Source organism: Mycetomoellerius zeteki, unplaced genomic scaffold (genome assembly GCF_001594055.1).
Source record: "Mycetomoellerius zeteki isolate Tzet28-1 unplaced genomic scaffold, Tzet1.0 scaffold112, whole genome shotgun sequence".
Lineage (NCBI taxonomy): Eukaryota > Metazoa > Arthropoda > Insecta > Hymenoptera > Formicidae > Mycetomoellerius > Mycetomoellerius zeteki.
In genome coordinates, this window is record NW_017256040.1 from 496,924 (window position 1) to 520,040 (window position 23,117).

At 32.8% G+C, this 23,117-nt stretch overlaps 2 protein-coding genes across 4 annotated transcripts; one reads left to right on the plus strand and one right to left on the minus strand.

Annotated features, from left to right (window-relative positions):
- Nucleotides 1-1,377: 1,377 nt before the first annotated feature.
- On the minus strand, nucleotides 1,378-13,781 carry BckdhB (Branched chain keto acid dehydrogenase E1 subunit beta). The gene is made up of 8 exons (XM_018454753.1): nucleotides 13,309-13,781; nucleotides 10,465-10,542; nucleotides 9,930-10,132; nucleotides 8,918-9,073; nucleotides 7,795-7,966; nucleotides 6,078-6,223; nucleotides 3,315-3,401; nucleotides 1,378-2,455 (listed from the first exon to the last, which is right to left on the minus strand). Exons 1-8 carry the CDS (start codon nucleotides 13,454-13,456, stop codon nucleotides 2,315-2,317), a joined length of 1,131 nt encoding a protein of 376 aa, XP_018310255.1. The 5' UTR covers nucleotides 13,457-13,781; the 3' UTR covers nucleotides 1,378-2,314.
- Nucleotides 13,782-14,597: 816 nt separating this feature from the next.
- Nucleotides 14,598-21,132, plus strand: LOC108726906 (KH domain-containing, RNA-binding, signal transduction-associated protein 2). 3 transcript variants are annotated; one of them, XM_018454745.1, is made up of 10 exons: nucleotides 14,598-14,819; nucleotides 15,646-15,767; nucleotides 15,839-15,955; nucleotides 16,047-16,356; nucleotides 16,644-16,761; nucleotides 16,857-16,970; nucleotides 17,238-17,314; nucleotides 19,062-19,158; nucleotides 19,255-19,376; nucleotides 19,611-20,008. In XM_018454745.1, exons 1-9 carry the CDS (start codon nucleotides 14,621-14,623, stop codon nucleotides 19,352-19,354), a joined length of 1,254 nt encoding a protein of 417 aa, XP_018310247.1. In that variant the 5' UTR covers nucleotides 14,598-14,620; the 3' UTR covers nucleotides 19,355-19,376; nucleotides 19,611-20,008. The 3 variants fall into 3 exon arrangements, with proteins under 3 accessions (XP_018310247.1, XP_018310243.1, XP_018310235.1); XM_018454741.1 differs by having other exon boundaries at nucleotides 16,854-16,970; nucleotides 19,611-20,007; XM_018454733.1 differs by lacking the exon at nucleotides 19,611-20,008 and adding an exon at nucleotides 21,037-21,132 and having other exon boundaries at nucleotides 14,621-14,819; nucleotides 16,854-16,970.
- The last annotated feature ends 1,985 nt before the right edge of the window (nucleotides 21,133-23,117 follow it).

Below are 23,117 nucleotides of genomic sequence, written 5' to 3' on the forward strand. Positions count from 1 at the left end.
CGCAATATTTAATCCCAATCGATTTGTAAGAAGAGATCGAGCGCGAACAACAACAAACTGTTGAACCATATGATACACGCTATAAATAGGATTTATGTAACAGCGTATATATAATTTCTCGTATATTTAATGAGCGGGAGTTGTAAATTCTCTCTAGCATAAATGTTTTTATTCGTATGTGTTTACCGGACAGATAACTCCAACGGACAGATAAACCACGACGCAGTTTTGTATAATTAATTTAATTTTCAAATCTTCATAACAACAAAACACTAATTGTTAAATAGCAGCAAATTAATCCGAACGTATTAGTACCAAAATAATTTAAAAACACATATTAAAGGTCGAAGCAGTTTTTAACGCGTTTAACGTAACGATAATAAAAGAAATTAAATTAATTTTGACAAAAAAAACTTTACACATAAAAACAAACGTAAATTTTTATTTATTTAATATTTTTCTTGGCAAAGAGAAGGCTACCGCATTTCAACATACAGCCGTTATTCAATTGAGAGGTTCTAGTAAATCATGAAAAGAAACTATTAATTTTTAGAAAAAAGATTTTTACAACACAGCGAATTTTTATTAAATATTTTTATAAAAAAAGTTGCTGCTTGTCATTTTTATATGAACTATTATTTAAAATTGAGAAGTTATAAGAATAAATCGCAAGAAGTTAAAAATTCTTATAAAAGTGAATCTTTATTAACTACTTTCCTTAACAAAGAAAATTGCTGCTTGTTACAGAACCATTGTTAAGAATAGTAAATCATACTTCCGGAGGACTATCGATTCATAACCGCCGTCGAATCAAAGAGTTATGAATCTCTCGACTTTCGATGTCTGTGGTCGCATCGACGCCATATGTTAGCGTGTAAAAGCCATTGCTCTATTCTCGCAAAAATCAACTAATAAAAAGGTAACTCGTCGACCTTCGATATAGTCTACGCTTCGCGGCGACTGGTTCTCTATCTCTTTTCCACTGTTACCAGGTCTCTCCCAGCTTTTCTTCTCTCTCTTTCTCTCATTGCACACCGCGTGTGTGTACGTATGTTCGCCGCTCTGCCAACTTTCACGTATCATAATATATAGTGAAAGAATGTGGTTTCCCTTTCAAATTACAAAATATGCCACGAGCGTGCAATTCAGTACACTTCCTTTTCTTTAATTTCGCTTTTTTTTTACGTTATCTCAATAAGTTTTTAGATTTTTTCAATCTACTTTTGAAACGTGCAATTACTAACCGACAGTAACAATAGAGCAACTTTTAGAAGCAAATGGAAAGGATTAAATGAAAAGGATTAGATGAAATTTGAAATATAATATACAATATAATAAGAGAGAGAGAGATAAAAAAATATTGTAACTTTGCGTTTACGTCTAATGTCGCTAATCTAACTTCTCTTGTATTCGTTTCTTCGACTTGAAATCTGAGTTCTCTTCTTCAGTCTTTTTTTACGCCTTCACTCGAAAATGTACATCCTGCTGACAAGCGGAATATGAGACTCTAAAAGTTTAGACTGGAAAGGACAGCGCTTGGGACTGAAACCTTGATTGAGATATTACATTGCCACGGCGCGTACAATCGGTGCGCAGTTTTATTATTAAAGAAGGACTTGACCCAGATTTTATCGGTGAGGAAAAAAAAAGGATACCTAGACGATCCATCCTGAATGTCTGTTCTGACATCTTCGTCGAACGGCGCATTATTGCCTCCGGCGACGATTTGTATCATCTTTCATGTTATTAATTTAGACAGGAGGGATGGATTTATGTGGGTTGCGACTAACTGGGTCAGGGACATGGGTTTGCGTGCGCGTATAATGTACACTAGTCAGGTCATCCAGATTCATATTTCCTTACGATGAAAGATATATGTGTGTATATGCTTTATTTGTTCCAGATAAGCAGTAGTTTTAACAAGACTAAATTAATAGTTTACACTGTGTGGTTAACAGAGTAAACGTGTTTTACAAATATGAACGATTACGCGAGTTACATTACGAGCAGTAATTTGTTATATATAAACGATAAAATAACCATGTAAAGTGCATACGGCGGATTTTAAGCGATTATTATTTCCTTTACTTCACTTTTTTGTATCGTGTAATCTTTCAGATAATTGGTTAAGAAAAAAGGAGGTATTTACATTAAAATATATAGAAGATCGTGTTTAAATAATGTTAAACGTTTGACTGATAATAAAAACGATATGCTTTTAGAGTAATTTGAAAACATTCTGCGGGCAACAGGTTCTCAAAATTTCTTCTTAATTTTTCCACTGCAACTGCCATGGCCACCCTTTGTCTCAACCTCAGTACTTAAGGCTGTCTCGGACAGCCGCGAAACAACGCCACTTGTCCGGTAGGTAGAACGGTTCGAAGATATGCGGGAAAGGACAGTCCCATCCTGTGACTCTTTGAACCGGCGCCTCCAGGTGCAGAAAGCACTCCGTCTGCATTACAATTTGACAATGCACCGTCAGGGTAACTTAGTAATTCAGTCCACGATTAGTTTTACAGCTTTTCTATCGCGGCGTGCAACTTTCTAATTTATAAGAATCGATCGACTGGTATCGATCAATTCGCGAATAACAAATGCAGGGGATTTGAGATATAAGACCAACTAATCGGTCACTGTTAAAAACCGGTTTGGAGGACTATTGCGTATTGTAACATTACCATCTCGCGCGTCATTTTATCTCGTCGAAGACTTCCGACTCAGACACCAATCCGCACGCGCTGCCTATGTTAGAATCACGCAATAGATCTGGCTGTTGCATAAAGCAGTGTCTACAATGAGATTTTCAGGAGTAAAACTTAAGTTTTAAGAAAATTAATCAATCACGCCGGTATTCATAGTTCGTTCTTATTTCAAGACTGTCTTAATGTCTTAAGAAATTAATACATTTGATTGATTCATGACATCTTAAGACTGTACTTAAGACAGTCTTAAATATAGAGAATCGACTATGAATATGGCCATAGTCGATTTGTCTTCTCACAATCAACTGTAATGAATTTCTTACGACTTGAGGCTTAAAGCTTATTCTCTTTTAAAGTAAATTATTATTGTAAAGAGTACAATCTCACTCCTAACATTAAAAATTGACTTTCCTTTTCAAGACTTTTCAAGATTGACTCAATTTTCATTCTTTAGAGTGAGATTCCAAAGAATTTAGAGAATAAGTTTCACGTCTTAAAATCTCATTGTAGACATTGTAGAGATATTAGATATCTGCATGCAATCTTTGCGTAAATAAGGATTTTTATTTTGCCGCAAAGAGTTCGAGAACTTCACGGAGTGAACCTTACTTGAATCGTTGCAGCTATTTCTGCCCCAAATCCATTCGTCATCGGCGCTTCGTGGGCGACGATAACGCGTCCGGTTTTCTTCGCTGACTGTAACATTCGAACATATAATACATCGTATCATGCATATACAGTAATTTATTATTGGTCTCTAGCTGCCGCGGGTTTAATTCGCATGTGATTTACGTCCCGTCCTACATTACGGTACAATAATAACTTCACATGCACAGCCGATGCGCTAAACGGGCGCATTAACGACGTCGCTGATGACGGTACGAGCCGTTTTGTAATAGCTATCAGATACAGGTCTACGACGTGATCGACGTCGTAGAAATATACGCAGGAACAGCCGGTGCGATCGGGACACATAGGTACACCTGTGCCCCTTTTGTGCGCGTATATGCGTGCATGTGTGCCCGTCCTGTTGTAAATCATTGACAAAGGTAACCAGATAGATAAGCGCGATTGAACGCTGAATACAGGTTCCTATGACATTTTCGATTCGCGCCGACCTTCCCTGCAACTTTCAGGAGTTACAATCTTTCGTTACGGATACACCCCGCATAAAATCTACGTCCCTATATTTATCGGATTGATATTTATGGGTTTCTGCATGTCTACTATTAACCTTTATTAACGGGCGCCTTGCTGTCACGATAAATGTTTGAATTATTGCCCCTTCCTCGTAATGTTCAATCCCTTTCAAACGCCTAAGGAGAATAACATCAATTGACTTTGCGTTTATGTTTAAAGGAAGTCGACAACACTACCAATTGCATCTTTCCCTTTTACTTATTAATTGTGACAAGATATTAAAAGAAGGATACTTTATTATACATATATTTAATCTGATGTAATGTATTACGTACATAATAATATACAGCTTATTAAATCTTTTAAAAAGGCTGGGTTTTTTTGTAAGATATAAAAAATTATTGTTATTAAGGCTATATTTTAAAATTTACTGCTAGTGTTGAAAATCTATAGTGTACGTAATGTAAACTTATAGATTTTTAGAGCTGACAGTGAATTTTGGAACATAGCTTTAATAGCGGCTATTTTTAATAGTGGCAAGTCTAATTAGTAGTGGCGAACAGGAGCCTTAAAAATAAAATTCTGATTAGAGCTATTTGAATTGAGTTGATGATTAATCACGCGGTAATAATCCAATATTTCATACTTTCGTGTTCATGAATCATTCATTTTTAACTCTCTGTTAGCTAACAATTGGGCTCACTCAATTATACATTTTTTTGTCAAAAATGTCAACAATTAAATTTTCTTTATCCCAAGGAAAACAAGAAAGTCAAAGTACAATATCATATTAACCGAATCATGACAAAAAATGACATAAATTCCCTGGTGGAAATCTCCTCATGATGGGAAGATTTGGAACGGGTATACTCATTTTAGATTGGTATATATCCTTCTAAAATGGGCATATACCCATGGGTCATGGGCATTTTTGGAGCTATCTATGAGGAGATTTTCACTAGGGTTTGGTCAATAATCAATCAATATAACATTGACATCAACACAACAAATTAATATTGTTTTGACTTTTTTCTTCTTTGTTCTTCTTGGGATGTTACACCTGCAAAAGATAATTCTTATTAAAATATACTTACAATTAATATTAATTCTTTTTTTATATCGAATTATATCATTTTCGTTCCTTGAAGTACTAACCTTAGTGCTGTTAATTAACATAAATTAAATAAATAGGATTAAATCTTATAAACTCAGCATTATAAGTAACGTCTGTTTGGCTTTAACTCCGGAAGGTTAATCGAATTTAATCGATGCGATTCTTTTAACTCCACACGAAATTTTTCGTAGAAGCGGCGTATCAGAATTTTGTTCTGCGAGAGCTGCAATTCCTCTTGTTGCGAAATCGCGCGACGTTTCGAAGGCAAGCATGTCGAAAAGTAGACAAGACGGCGAATCCGCGACTATATCGAAATTGCGGGAAAACGGGTTTTCAATTACGACCACCTCGTCATGTGCGTGTGTGCGTGTACAATGTACATAATGTAGCGGCGATTTGCAAGCGAGTGGATATCGCGGTACGATCGAGCATATCATTAGCGACCTGCGATTGATTAGCATAAATCAGCACGATTATTAACGTCTATAGAAATCTTATCGTAATCTGACGAGGTATACGAGCGGTCAGCTTTGCTTGACACCACGACCGCTTCTCATTTTACTTTGGACGCGACGCACATCTGCCTCTCTATTGTCGATGACACGCCGCGTCATGGGAGATCGCGATCCCGAGTCCTCGCGGGATCGCAGACAACGCGCGACGACGATGAATCCTCGCGCGGTCGTGGGAAGAGTTGATTCCCGATACTTCTTTACCGTGCTATCCCGATGTCTCGCGACGTTCCAACGACGCATACAAATGGTGCGAAAAAGACTTCAATTGCGTCTCTTGTACCTTGCGTGGGCGTATACCCGACGATTTTCTACAACGTAGAAACGCGCGTTTCGGCATTCACAGTCGCGATACATCCATCACCGAGAATCTCAGAGTTTCGAATTAAATTAAAGGAACGGACCAGAAAGGAGATTTCACGCGATCGCTCGGCCTTTGAAATTCGGAATTAATCATGGAGAACGCCCATGAGATCGTCACGACGATAACGGAAAGAACGCAAGCGAGAAAGATACGTCGGACTTTTCGCCTTAAGTGGAATTGTCGAATCGATCTTACTCTTTCTCAAGGAAACAGTCGTGATAGCAACGACTGTTATTGCCCACCTTGCATACAAGTTCCGCGTCCCAAGGTAGAATGGAGACGAGGTCTATCACCTCGCAGGATACGCCGAGTTTCTCCTGGACTAGGTCGGCCACCTCCAGCAATACGTGCACCTGAGTGCCCCAGCCAACGAGTGTCACGGCATCACCTATGTGACAAAGAACCAGAGATGTATTCATGTGTATACATACGCGAGTATGTACAGGCGTTGTAATCGCGGATGAAAGCGTGCATTTCTTCTCGCCTGTATCCTGTTTCAGGACCGGTCACATCGAGCAAGATCGCCGCATTCCGACGATATAATGGAAGGACGCGATCGCACTTGGTAAATTATATTCGCTTCTCGCGTTCGAAAGTGCGAATAGTTACCTTCTATGACTTCAAATAACACCTTCTGAGATGTTATTTTTTGTACGACGGCGCACATTTCACGGTGAATAATGTAAAGAGCGATGTTGTACGCTCTAAACGTTTCTCCGAAAAATGATTTTACAGAACCGCAAATATTTATTTATAGTGTATAATCATTTCTGCGTAGTCTGAAGATGCAAGAACTTCTGATAATACTTACTAATTATAAGTATGTTGCGTCAAAGACAAGAACTCGTAGATAAAAACATTTTAATCAATGTCATTAAAATTTGATTGATAAAATATTGTTAATTATCACCATTAGTTTTGAAAGATCGAGAAAAAGGAAAAATTTTTATTTATTAAGTTATATAAATAGCAATACAATGTATAGAATTTATTTCTTGAATATAAATATAATATAGTATATATTCTTGTATATAGGAATACAAAGATACATAATTAGATTGAAATATCTAGCTCCAGATTGCTAAGCAAAAGATCAAAACACGAGCAACGTTTATTGGATCTTTAAAACTAAACTAGTTTAACAACACAAATTAAGAATTAAACTACACTGTTGAATCTATAGTGTCAAATTTAACTTAATGTGAGTAGCCACTGCTCCTACTCAATCATATCGTTAATTTTACTAAAACAATGGTTATATTTGACATGATATGGTATCAAATTTAATTATCGTTTTAATAAAAAATAACGATATATTTAGTAGGAGCAGTGGTGACTCACATTAGGTTAAATTTGACACTACAGATTTAACAGTGTAGTTTTTCAACTATACGAGTAAAATTAATCGGAAACATACATAATTAGGTTCCATCGCGTATAAAAATTAAAGATTATACTAGCACTAGAGAGCAAAGCAGTGTATTAATTATAAAAGATTCTCTTTTGAAATAAAATAATGTTTAAAATATAATATTTTTCTGATGTTTCTTTATTTTATTTAAAAATAATTTTTTTAAAGACGTTTCTTTATTTTTTGTTTTAAAAATTTATAAACTACATTATGTATAAACTACGTATTCAAAAAGTATCATAGATTATCGATATGATATTGAAACAATATAGTATCAAATAGTGTCAAATACTTATAACTCGTAACTGAAACATACCTATATGAGTCTTGGTGATCTTGGGACTTTTCCTAATTTTTAAACAGTAATGATTTGAAATAATTTTATATGTTTTACAATGTTATTTTTCACAATTTTGAATTTAAAAAATTAAAAATCAAGCTAATAACAAAATTTTAGTGGATCCCAAGAATTCATACTTATGTTCCTTTAGCGTAAAAAAATATGTATTCTTGATACGGGTTAAGTATCTAGACATTTCAAAACTCACCGCTTCTTACAATTTCAGCCTTGCCGATTTCAATCTTGTAATGTGCAACGGGTACTTCTTCGACTGCTATGCGATACAGAGTTTTAGGTTCGAATATGATACAGGGATCCGGCTCGTCGATGCAGCTCAACAGGAGACCCTTTGCGTGCATCGCTCCGCGAGGGACGACGATCTAAAATGAAAAAGAAGGATGAGCTCATTAAAAAACGTATATAGCGATGTATTTGGGCGAGGCGAGAACACGAGGATCGAGTCTCTGCCATCCTCCCGATAATCGTCGGCTCCTTAGCACATGTCTCAAAACAAGCGTGAAATTGATCGGCTCCAGGTAACACCGATGATATTACGCCGCATCGTTCCTCTAGTAATAGCGATGTACGATAGTGGCGGCCACGTGCATTAGTGTGCGAGTAAAACTTTCTTCATGCATACGTAGATCGTGTACGCTGTACAATATTCATGGAATTTGTTGAGGAAAGTTGTGAATTCACGGATCTACGGCTGGCGCGAGATATAGCGTGCTATACCCGAAGAATGTTCCTGATAATAGAAATTTGGTAGCAAAACTCATCTTGTCACCAAACCACACGATCAAGAAAATGAGTCAATTTTTAAAAATAAAATACGTCTCAATCGTCATGTAATGTAGTTACGCGTCGAGCTCGTATCCAGGTAAATCATGAAAGCATTAAGCATTGTTACATTCTATAATTTTGCTCGTACAAGTAGTCGTTTTTTAAAATATTTTTATGTGTTGCTAAGCAAAACAACGAGTGATTTATTGTTTTTGTTTATTAAATCATCAAGTTATATGATATCAGAAAAATGATAAACAAATCATCATGGTATCCTTACATTATCGTGATTTCTGTGTTCTACCTAAGTAGTAGTACAGATCTTGTTGTTCAACATTATAACAATGATCGACTTGTCAGACATTTCGTAAAAACAGTGAGGCGTGGCCTTTTACGACCTTATTATAAAATCGTCTATCTCGATAAGGAACTTGTCTTCTCGCTCGACTATTAACAGAGAGATATCTTAGTTTTAAGACAATTGGGAGGAAACAAGCGGTTCTCGTGTTACGCCCAACGAATAAAATAAAAAACCCATTTCAATTAACCTTCAAACCGGGAGTGTGTGCAAAGTAGGCTTCCGGGCTTTGAGAGTGATAAAGACCACCATGGCCAACGGCTCCGCAAGGTGCACGAATCGTAAGCTTGCCACAGTCAAACATATTGCCGCTTCGATACCTCATTTTGGCCGCTTCGTTTACCAACTGTAGAAGAAACATATGCACAGTTAATAGTCGAAGATAATTAATCTTACACTCTATGTAATAATTTGAATTACGATCAGAACACACATTCAGCGTTATTTCATACAATTCACTCGCGAAATACACTGCTCAACAAAAAATAGGGAACACTTTCGAACACGCTCAAAATTGCGCAATATTCAGAATACCATACGTTACACCATACATTGAATGTTGAAGTAAGCACAGAACACCATACATTGAACGTTGAAGTAAAAATGTCACTTTTGCTTCAACGTTCAATAACTCGGTGAAAAAAAATCGTAGAACGATCAATAAAAAAACAAATTGAAGTTAAAGATTCACTCTTTCGAATGCTGTGAACCGCATTATTGTCAAATTTTTAGTACACGCCACAGATCTTTGTAAAATTTGATCAAAATTTTCAAATTTGACGGATATCCATTTGTATCCGCGTAGTTCCATGAAGGATCGATCAAATTGAAATATTACCGATTTGAAAAGTAGAGATTTCAATCTTTAAAATGCTTTTTCGATTTATTTTCTGCGACGATTTTTCACCGAGTTATGGTGTTCTGAATATTGCGCAATTTTGAGCGTGTTCGAAAGTGTTCCCTATTTTTTGTTGAGTAGTGTAGTTGAAAAAACTTTTTAAGCTATGAAAAAAAGTTTTCGCGCTCTCTGAATTTTTGAAGTTAATAGACTCTTGGTCATACTTTTGTTTGCACTTTCTTATTATTTAAATAGCTAAATTTTCTTAAAACTTTGGATTTCTTTAACTCTAGACATACAAAATAATAATTATCATTCTATCTGTTATATTTATACTATACGTGCTGTATGAATAATGTGACACCTGATCGAAAGCGGGGAATATGTAATCGGCAAATTGTATTTCGGCAATCGCCAATATTCCTGCGTTGGCTAAACCAATTCCGAAACCGGCGATTCCTTGCTCGCAGAGAGGCGTGTTGAAGACACGATTAGCACCGTAACGGTTCTTCAAGTCCATCGTGCAACGAAAGACACCTCCGAATGCCACATCCTCGCCAAACACCACTGAAATTTTAAAAGGAACTGTAAGCAACTAAGCAACGTCTTCTATTTTTTTTCCCGAAAAATATAATCATTTCTGTTTTAAAGATTTCAACAAAAAGTAAAAGATTCAGCTTTTATTAGAAAAATTAAATTCTATTAACTTTTATAGACGATTAAATAATTTTCTTAACAGCTTAATCAATATTTTTAATTTTTCAAAAGTATTGAAAAATTGAGAATGAATATTGTTAAATATCTACATATTTAGATAGAGAAAATGCTTTAATGTATTATATTCGCGTACAGCTACATATTCCAATTAAAAAAGAGCACAAATATAACAAAATTCGTACCTGAACGTGGATTGTTTTCCAATGCAATGTTAAGCCCATGATTTATAGCTTGATACATATTCAGCTTTTGAGTCTCACCTAGCACAACTTTTATGTAATCATATGAATAATGCATAATCAGGGTCGTGCAAAAGATTTTCAGGGCCTTGCCCATACAGCACACTTTATTCCAGAGATGTTCCTGCGAACGTTCTCAGAACGTTGGGACATTCTCAAGATGTTCTTCAGAACGTCCCTTGAATATCTGTGCGTGCCATTAAATTTAAATTATTACTTTATGAATTATAAATATAAATTGGATAAAAATTAATTTGGATAGAAGCAATAAAAATGATATCTCATTGTTAACCAAAATTTCGGGATTCATTATTAGGAGCCCTGATGCGGTTCTATGCCTTCCAATCCTTTGCACGGTCCTATGCATAATTAAATGTAAAATAATTTTGGGAATAATGGGAAAATCTTCTAAAACATTAATGCAACAATTGAACTAAAAAACAATTTCTTGAGGATTTGTAAGAAGTTTGAAAATCTTTATAAGAACTACAAATATCATGCAACAAAAACTTGAATCATTTTTGTTATGACGATCTGTTATATCTTAAATACATGTAATAATGCCATTTTATTTAAACAGAAATAATAATATAATGATTCTCATTATAACAAATATATAAAGAAAAACATTAATGTCGGCAATTTATCTCTCTCTCTTCTCGCCACGTTATATCCAATAATTTTTAATTTAGTTTTGACGTAACATATCCTTGCGCATGCATGAATTAAAGAAAGACGATCACCTTCAACAGAGATATGAATATTTTAAATCAAATATTTGAATACTCGTAAAATGTGCCAAAGACTTAAATTTATTTTGTTTTTTATTTAAAAAAATATAAATGATCATTTTTTATTTAAGAGAGAACGAGAAAGGGAAAGGAGAGAAAAGGAGCAAGAGACGATAAGAAAGAGCAAGAGAGAAAGAGAGTCTGTTAAATTGAATATTCGTTTTTCGCCGTCTTCAGTTCCTTCTCTCTCTTTTTGTCAACCATATCCTACACAGCACGGGGAGTTCCCCGGGAGCTCATAAAATTTTTGTAGCTTTATTTAAGCTTCAAAAAGAACTCTCCGAGAACTCTGCTTTTGAGAGTTCCCTATGGGAGCTTTATTTTGCAGGCGGAGCTCTTTTTAAGCTCCTAGAGAGCTCAGCAAAATAAACTCCCTTCCAGTCGACACAAACTGAAAGAAACATAACGTTAATGTTATAATTTCGTATTCTCTACAATATAAATGTAATATAACACATGGTGCTACATGACAGTATTGTGGAGTACGAAATTATAACATTGACGCAATGACGAGATACTTTTAAGGGGATCCTAAAGCGAAGCTCGAACTCCGACAAAATCACTAGATGTCGCTAATTTTCCAGCGCATCGACATGTCTGTATATACTACCACACCAATATTTCACGCAGCCTATGATACATTCAGTCGTACATTCGTGTCAATTTTCGTATAAAAAATTTTTCACGATAAAGCGTCTAAATCTAATTCTAGGAACTCGACGTTATTTGTTCGTGCAAACTACGTGTTTGTGGATCACTATTTCGTAAATACAGGTTGGAAAACTTTCGCATCAAGCAAATGTTGTCACGACTTAACAGCTTGAGACATCATGTTACACTAAGAAATGGTAAAAAATATATCAATTTCGAAATTTTTAGTCGTTCTCGGCATAAACTCCACCTCATAAACACGTATTAATGCGTATAATCCTGGAAAAGGATTTTCGAATCTGTGAAAGAGAAAAAAAAGTATTTGTTATACAAAAAAATTATATGATTTAGTCGATAATACAGGCGGCTTTAGGATCTCCTTAAAGACTGTCGACCCTAGGCGCCCTGGGCAAATTTTCGTGATTATTAATAGGGCCCGAGGATAATTGAAGAACGATGACATTACCGACAATTAATAAAAATTTACGATTATTAACATAAATATTTCGATAATTTATTATTAAATTCGTGATTTTTTATTATATAAATGCTGTATAAATAAATACGCATACTTTTAATGCTATATCTTGTATATTGCCGAAAAATTACAATTTTTTCTTTGTAGTTATCATCTCTATTGATAATCAAACCCGGATGATAACATTAAAATCACAGTTTTAAATAAAAATCGAGTATTATTAAGTTTTAAGCATATATACATGTCTACGAAACTAATAAATCATGAAATGAATACCGTATTATCAGTTTCTTACTTTTAATCGCTTAAATTTTGACAGTCACGCGGACTTCCATAAGCGCCGACCGTCTTTAATAGTATCTCGTCGGTGATTGACGTTATGTTACTTGCAATTTGTGTCGACTGAGAGTTTATTTAGTCGAATTTTGTAAGCTCCCTGGAAGCTCAGCAATATGAACTGCCTGGAAATTCATTTTGTCGAATTTTATATAAGCTCCCCGAGAGCTCAGCAAAATGAACTCCCTGGGAACTTAATCGGAGCTTTGTTCTGTGTGGGATTGATATACTATTTAGATACGAATAGCGCAGGCCATGCTCTACAGTGTCTTTGCATTCTGCATATTGAATTCATTACGCATGCGTAAACATATGTATATGTAAGAGTGCGTCATCTTTGAATTAATTGGTTGACAAGTGCAAATACATCGATCGATATATCGAATCTTTTATCAGCTGATTTTCATATGGTGCATGTATGTACACATATTGTTGATTTCCTACGTCTTTACAGAACTTTGCACCAAAAATTCTTTTGAAAAATGATTAACATGCTCAGTGCGTGCAGTTATGGTATATTCGATCACTTACCGGCGACGATCGGTTTTTCACACGGAAAATATTTAAAGTGCGTCCCTCTTGCATGACTTTTTGGACCGGCGGAAAACTCGCCACTACTCAAAAGGAGCTTCCTTCCAACGTATCGCAGTCTCGTGCTCAACTTGCTGAGCATCATCATTACTTTATTTATTTATCTCTGTTTTTTTCCCTCCCTCTTTCGCTTCGGTTCATCCGGACAACAAACCGTTCGCTAGGAAGTCGCGAATGGGTCTTATCTCTAGTTTGCACACAATGCCGATATTTCTCGGAGGTACTCCCGCTCAATTCCACGTGTCGAAAATTTCGAAACGGTCTTCAGTCGAGGTCGAAACGCGAGCGAGTGCGCGCATGCGCGCGCGCACGGTCGTAATCGAACGATTGACGCGGTGCCGATCGATGCCCGTCGATCGTATAAGCACGAACAGAAACTGGTTTCTTACCGATGTACAACGACGAAGCATCGAGAACGCAAGCATGACTCAACTAAAAAGGGGATAGGATTCTCCGAGGAGTGGGAGAACAGAGAAACTGCGATAAGACGTTAGTAATGCTTATCGTTTAGTGTGCTCGGTGTGTTTTATTTTGTTTCCAGATTAATTATTAGATCTCTAGGGTTGTGAGTGATGCTTGACGTCAACCGCGCGTTGTACGAAGGCAGAGAGAAGAGCATTTCAATATCAAGGATTTAAACGCATGATAAAATAACTTGTTGTCTTAAAACAATTTGTTACTATCGCGCTCCGCTTTCTTTTTTATCGCTGACACAATGGCGGATTCCAATGACTGGATAATTGATAACAAAGGTATTTATATTAATATAGTCAAACGAACGGGATCAAGTACATTTAATTCATACTTTTCATTTAATCTTCGCTCAATTTTTATATTTTATATAGCTCGTACGCCACGAAATTGGAGTGTTTTTCTATCGATCTTATTTTATCGATCAATGGTTATAAAGAGAATTCCTAAATGTGTGTGTTTCAACAGCGGACGATCTACTTTACCGACTGTAGATATAAATTATGAAATTCTAAGAAGAATCAATCGATGAAACGACGTGAGAGCAGACTGCAGTCTGCAAACACGGATGCGATCCTCGGCGGGATTATCAGCTTGGGTTGGAACGGGGGTTGAGGGATGCGCGGTGCGCGCTTTGTCGGCCATTACGGATTCGTTTGGATTCATTCTCGTGGACGCGTCGTTAGATCCAACACTAGGTTTTTCGACGAATATCTCGTAGCGGAAAGGAAGCGAGGCCATTATTGAAATCGATTGATCAAGAATCCGGATCTTGTCAAACATGGATATGAATAGATCCAGCAACGGTGATTACAAGTATCAGAGAGATGAGGATGCCGACGATAAACCCAGGTCGCTCGATGAGTCTGAGAAGGATCACCAGGCTGACAAGGCCGGCGAGTATATGAATGAACTCTTGCAAGAAAAGATTGAATTAGACGGGCAGAAATGGCCCAACGCTGTGCGATTATTGGATCAAGGTGAGTTGAAGAAGAATTATTCTGAGTAAATATATTCTCTTAATTCTCTTAATAGATGATCTTGTTGAAGAGTCATTACATCATTCACGGCGAGAAACTGCCGCAATGTCCATAGTTTTCACTCGCAATATAATTGGATTGAGTATGTGATCGATACTCGAATCAACGAAATGTTAAGATTCAACAGAATTCAGTTTTGAAGACAATATGTTCGTTTGAATTTTATTGGCACATAATTTACATTGAATATATCAGTTCGAAAATCTTCAGTCTCTTTAGAATTGTTTGGTTATTGAAATATTCGTTATCTTTATAATTTGATGTCTGGTATTAAAAGTAATAAGTACTTAACTATGGTGATAGATATTATTGTGTAGTCTATTGTCACTAATTTCAAAAAAGGAAAAAGTAAAAAAGGAGGAATAAATCCTTTATCGAAAGGAAATAATTTTTTAAAATATAATAGAATGCATATTTTTCTTATAGATATTTTGTGTATATCTGTTGATTGATTTAAGATAAAAGATTATATAACAGAATAAAAATAATAAATTTAATAAAGAACAAATAAGTAATTTGTACAACTTTGGCCATAAACATAAGTATAAAGAACCTTTAATTTATCACATTTTCTTGTAGAAGGTAATTATAGAAACCAAATAGAAAGTAACAAAATATTAAAATTGTTATTTTTGTTAAATATAGAACATTACATCAATATGTGAGGATTTATACTTATGGCCAAAGCTGTAGTAAAAATATATTGAATTAAGATCTAATAAATAAATTATGTAACTTTGTTATAAAAAAATTACATGTTTTGTAGAAATTCAAAAAACAGAAACTTTGCGAAGACCAATGAGAGAGTCAAAATATGTGGATATCTATCGTGAAAAGCATGTTCGTGTCTCTGTCAAAGTACTAGTACCCGTCCGTGAACATCCTAAAGTAAGTATCTCTATCTACAGTAATCTAAACAGATTTGAGATGAATTCAATTTATGTAATTTTCTGTCTTAGTTTAATTTTGTTGGGAAATTGCTTGGGCCGAAAGGCAATTCTATGAAACGCTTGCAAGAAGAGACAATGTGCAAAATGGCAGTGTTAGGCAGAGGATCTATGAAAGATAAACTAAAAGTTGGTAACAAAGGAAGACTTATTTTCTTTTTTACTTTTTATCTTTGAAAGAAGTTGGTTTATATTTTTATGATGAATCTTTTAATCTCAGGAAGAAGAACTTCGTGCTTCCATGAATTTGAAATACGCGCATCTTGCCGACGATCTGCATGTAGAGATTACAGCTATTGCTCCACCGGCGGAAGCTTATGCTCGCATTGCTTTCGCGCTCGCCGAGGTGCGGAAATATTTAATTCCCGATAACAATGATAATATACGTCAAGAACAAATGCGTGAAATGGAGATGGGCATGCCTGACGATACTGTTTCAAACGATCGCAGATCTTCGATGAGAGGACCTTCAAATCTTGATGGTAACATACCAAGGCCTGCTGCAAGACAGGGACCTAGACAGTCTAGAGGTTGGTTATTTATTGTAAAAATTGTACAATACGTAAAAATATTGAATGTATAAAATTAAGAATCTACTTGCATCTATATAACATTAATTATTTTGGACTCGTGTTTAACAAATGTGATGTATTGCAATTAATATATTTAAATCTTTTATGATAAGATATGCATATGTGTATTGTATATATGCATATTTAAATTACACATGAATTTTATATATACATATATATCTATATACAATAATTAATATATATAATTATAATTGTATATATAAATTATATTTATTTTTGTTTAGCTATGTTTCCTCCACCTGCAAATCGTGGAGGACCACATGCTCGCGGACCTGCACAATCTAAATCAAAGGTATTCTCAATTTTGGATCGCGCGAGGGCTGCTATGGATCAAGGTTACAAGTAAGTTTAAATTGTACACATGATGTAACAAGATCGTTTCATTAAAATATGAATTAAATATTATACTGAATATTCAAATTTTTTCGTTCTAGTAGCTATGATGCTCAGACTCCGGCAACAAATCGTGGTGGATCACATCATGATTATGATTATCATGGATCATCAGGTAGTAACGCTAGATATGGTGATCGTTATACATCAAATGCTGGGTATGTATTATAATGTTTATTTACGATGATAAAAATAAGAGAGAATAATGTAAAGTTTGAAGAATAAGAGTCTCTAATACATACATTAAAATTTTATAATAAAACGTAAATAATATGAATAGTATATAAATATAAATTATAATAAAAAAAAAGAGAACTTTCTTTATAGGCAGATATGTATTTTTATGAAATGCAATTTTATATATGATTCTTTTTATATTATGTAATAGTTTATATCTAATAGAGATGAAAATATTCTTTTTCAAGATACACAACTTACGAATACGATGATGAGTCTGCACCACATTCTTCACGTGATTATTACGAATCTTCTGACTATGGAGGTAAATTATTATATTTATATATTTGCTTGATTATATTAAATTTAAAAAATTTACTTTTGAGGATATACTTTTTGTGATTTTGATTTAAGAATGAAAAAATTTTCGTATTAGAGATGTTATATATTTATTTGAGTATTTGTTTTAATTCTTTTATAAATTTATTACTTATTGTAATTTTTTTATATTTATTACGTGTGAATTCTTCTAACTTTTTCAAATAATATAAATTCTTTATTATGCTTACGCAGGGTTTATTATTATATACTAATTTTATTATATAAATTTTGCAATATAAATTACACAAATAAACACTCGAAAAAGTCTTAACATTTATAATTATTATAAACTCCGGAATTATTACAATTATTGTAAAAATATCATTAATGAAGTTTATAATGTTCATGTGCTTAAAACAGAACTATTGAAAGTTTTCATAGAAATGCATTAAAATTGTTATTTATGCATAATAATTTTTAATTATGAATTTATAAATTTAATTTTCTATATTGTCGTAAAAGAAATTATTTTAGATTAATAATTGTATTGTAAACATTTTTTGCCAGAGATTAATTATTATTAAACCCCTAATAATTATACAAATAAATCTTAGAACTAAATAATATCTTTATATGATTTGATAAAGATTAATAATATTTGAGAAATTTTTACTAAAATTTTTTATAGAAATTAATTTTAATATGATTTTTAACACAAACGTTGTCTTTTATTTAAGGAGATGCTAGAGTGACCAAATTATCGACATTACAATCGTATAAAAATCTCCGAATTGAAAGAATAAAAAATTCTTTTACAACAGGATTAAAATAGACGCAAAACTTAATTTTTTCAATTTTAGTATAAAAATTAAAAAATTACTTAATTTTTTTCAATTTTAGTATAAAGTCCACTGTACCACCTCTTAATTTTGCGTCTACTTTAATCCTGTAAAAGGATTTTTTATTCTATTCAGTCAATTTGGAAATTTTACTTTTGGACTATAATATCTATAATTTGATCACTCCAGTGTTTGGTCCTAATTTTGCATTCCCTTAAATCGGATTACGCGTACATAAGAGATAACTGCATTTATATATATATATATATACATATATATATATATACAGGGTGTCTCGCGAGACTTCTCCGACTACTCACAGGAAGGTAGATGAGATCGAGATGGGACAAAAGTCCCATATCGTTTAGCGATATTCGCAATAATATCGTCCAGTTTATCAAGTATTGACTGTCGATAGCGCGTTGGAGAGGCAAAAGGGAAAGCGCACCGTTGCTCGGCACCCGGCGTCGCCGGTCACATGTCTCGCCATTTCTCTCGGCGTGTTCTCATTAGTACAATTACAAAAATTAACATCTCGATTATAAATATCGCTAAATGATATGGGACTTTTGTGTTTATCTCGATTCCATCTACCTTCCTGTGAGTAGTGGGGAGAAGTCTTGCGGGATAGATAACGTAAAAGCATATAATATATAATAATTCACATTTCCCAAATTTATGAATCATACAATTCCAATTGAAGTATCATGGGCGTAATTTAAATTCGCTGTAATAACGAAATTTAAACCCTGCCGTAAACTATAACAAATATGCATGACTATAACAAATAAGCATTGATGTCGCATGATGACACATAGTTGTCTTTGAGAATTTGAATAACTCGCTATACTAAGGAATTACTATCGTGTTTTGCCTAAGTGATTAAAGCGCATCAATCCATATAATTCGCAGACGATTCGTCGAGCCGCGCTTGGAAATCTTACAAGACCACAACGACGTCAGGCGCAGCCTCGCGTTACCGCACTACCCCATATACACGACCTTCCAAGTAAACACCGAAAAAAATAAACCATTATAAATTTTCTTTCATTTTAATTATCCATACTCCTCTAAACGTTTTTTTTCTGACATTATTATTTCATAGCGTTGTTGCTAATCCGTTGGCGGCTGATCTTCCTTATGCACGGCGGCCTATAATGCCCAATATGCAGAAACCGATAAACGAAAGAAATCGTCCTAATTGATCGGCGAACGAAGATCAATACGGTAATAATACGCAAATATTGTTCCATTAAATTCGTAACAGATAACATTAACAAAAATTTTCTATTCTAAGAAAGATTTAGTCTCGTTTAATTTCTTTTCTTGTAACAAGCTAATAGATCTTTAACAAAATAAAAAACTAAATTATCTCGCTCTATTCATATCTTTTTCTCAGTTATAAACGCTATATTTGAATTTTCTTTTCTTTTTTTTTATAATGGATTCAATAATTTTCAGATTATTTTTCGCGGCCACTGGATAAACAGGAATTTATAAATCTAACCTATAATTAAAATATACCCAATATAGAATTTACACATCAGCCAAAATTCAATATTCTCAATTAAGAACACGATATAAGTTATTCCTTTGAAAATTCCATTTTACTTTGTAGTATAATTTTAATTTAATGCACTTAATTTTTTACAAAACATTAATTCCGTTCCCTTAGTCCTTTTCTTAAAATTTTCAACTGCAGATGGATTTAATTATTGACACGAAGTAAAGGACCAAGAAGATCTATGGGATAATTTAAAGTAAAATATTCAAAGTAAAAAACTTTGAATAAGTGATTAATACTGCATAAAGTGAAAGATGAATTTTGAATTTTATAATCGCCATACTTAATATTACATATATAAGTTAGTCTGAATTAGAGGCTTAAAGATAAATCTAATTATTTTTTTGTACTTAATGTCTTTCATAATTCGAAAATAAGTTAAACGAGACATTAAAAAACAAAAATCTAACGTTTAATCTTGACATGACTTCCTATCAAATTATATATAAACATTTTTAATATTCTAATTGTTCAAACAAGATATTGTTAGGACGTACTTATATTTTAAATATCAAAATAATATTGCATTGTAAATAGAACCAATTTAACAATTTAAATTATTTGCAATGCAAATTTAATGTTGAAATCATAAACATATGCAGATAAATTGGTTTTTATTATAATATGACGTTACTCTTGCACAGCCTCTATTCATTAAATTTAAAATGCATAATATGTAGACTTACAAAAAAATATTAACAATCTGTATCATCTAATGTGTAGAACAATGCAAGATTATGCTAAACTATAATGTTATATATAAATCCATTAATTTCCAATATATGGATATTTAAAAGTATGTAGCCTGTAATTCATAAACCTATCATTAAAATAATATGTAACATGTAATCTTCAAAAATTGAAATAAATGTGAAATAATAATATCAAACATTTGTTTTGAAAGATACCAAAATAAATTTCCCAACCAATGATAAAGCTAAGAGTCTAATAATTCTTAATAAAAATATTTGTGCGTGTGTATAATTTTACTCCCAACGAATACTGTAAATTCTTAAAATCATATTATTTCATAAATAATTCTTATCAAGATATTTTTATAAATGTTCGCGTTTTAAAGGCTTTTAATATAATAACGTATCATGTTGAAAAAAATTTATAAAAGATGCGAAATATAATTTTGATTAAATGTATAAATTAAATTAATAAAATGTGTATACGAAAGATATTTTTTTACCTAAGTTAATAAATGTAACATATTTGACAAAAGGGAGTTTTAAAACATTTTACAGAAATGTCATTAAAAATCATTTCTAATTTCACTTCTATTTTATTCTAATATTATTATTCATGTATTTCACGTAGGTGGGTAAAAGATGATGAAGATCTTTGATCATGAAGATCGCGTGGGAATAACTTTAATCGTGATGGACTTCAAAATGCCACAAGTACACTTAAGTATAACGCGTGAGTATATATTTATATTTTATTTACAATTACTTGCTATAAATATAAAAGTCAGATGTAAAAATCTAACTAATGGTCTTTTTTTTATTCTGCTTGTATAAGAATAAGCGATACATAATATTTTTTGAAATTAATTAAAAATAGATAATATTCAATTTATTAGAAAAAAAATAGCATAATGATTCGCATTGTTTGTTACGAAAATAGAATATTAAGAGAAGTACTTATACATATCCGAGTTATTTTTATGAATGTACGTATATTTATAGAAATATTAGCTAATAAAGATATGGTCTTTTTATGATAAAAAAAATGTAAGTATAATTAAAATGACTATTATTTTATATCTGTTATATTTTCTTTCAGTATTATTATATTATTGTTGTAATATATTTAATTATTTGTCATACGATTAATATGAGACGAATCAGTAATTAATAACTTTCAATAAATTAAAAAATTGTAATTTAGATTTATATATAATATATATATATATTAAATAATATTATTTAATGATTATAATATATTTGATAGATTGTGCAGTATCACCATACAAGTACAAATTACGTATCTTAGTACTTTTTCTCTGATTATCTAGATACAATTTCTTGTACAGGTACCTATATTTAAGTACATTTTACTTTTTGGATATTTCACTAAATGCGCATTCAATTCATTCAGGCGCGGAGCTTGGTAAAAGTGTATTATATAAATTTCATATAAATTTTTTTATAATTGGATATTTATTGGATATATTTACATTTCAACACAATTCTCACAAACTTAAGTTTAGATAGTCGACATTGTGAGCTATTTCAATTTAAATTTTCATCGATAGAATGACAGGTTACATCCATGTAGGATATATTATTGGCACTCCAGATATCTGCTGTAATACAAACCTGAGGTTGCTTTTTGAAAACTGCTACCATATGTTTTATAGACATCATCTTATCAAACAAATAATTTTGGAAGATACGTCTTAACATTAAATGTTAAATGAATTATTTAAATAAAACTAATTAATAGTTTTATAATTTTATTGCACAACATCTTACTCGCATAGAATATTTATGTATGTACATATAAAATACGTATAATACGTATATATTATATGCAGATACATAAAATCATAAATGCCTGTTTATTCTGAAATTTTATGTTAATAAATAAAAGTAATTGTCGCTGTACTTCGGTACATTTTTTCAGAATATTTGTATCTATACACTGAGAGAAAACGAAATAGTTCCAGCAACTATAAATTTGGCAACTTTTGCAATTGAAGTACCTGTAACTAGTTTTACAAAGTAATAGAAACTAAAGTAGTGCTGAATATTATATAAAAATATAGTCACGGTAACACACACACACACACACACACAAATTGTATGTACTATTAATTGGTACTGAAATAGTGACTCAACTACATTGAGTAGTTACTTGGACTTCATGCAAATAGATATAACAATTACATTTTTCTAGTTTAGACAAAAATTTTTGAAGTATCGCTCAGTACGAGTAGTACGCGGCTTTGTCACCAGAGGGACGTAGCGGAGTTCAGTTTCTCCTAAGAAGGAAACCACTCAGCTTACAATAAAAGGCGCAGCGTTGGTTTCAAACTTGGAAGACAAAAATAAATAAGAAATGCATACACAAATTTGTAACTATGTATTATAAAGCTTTAATAAGAACAATAAGTAAATTAAGTAAACTAAGAAAATATAGTAATATTAACCATTTATAAATTGTTTATATGGTTAATGTATTATATTTTCTTAGTTCACTTAATCTAGTATTCTTATTAGAATTTAATAATATGTATATAGTTGTGAGGCGCTATTTCACTACAAATTTATAGTTACTGATACGACTTTTTTCTCTGAGTGTACCTAGATACAGAAAATAAAGTACTTTGCACAATACTTGCTATGATGTACTATAGTCAATGTTCATTAAAAAAAAGATGGAATTAGAAAAGA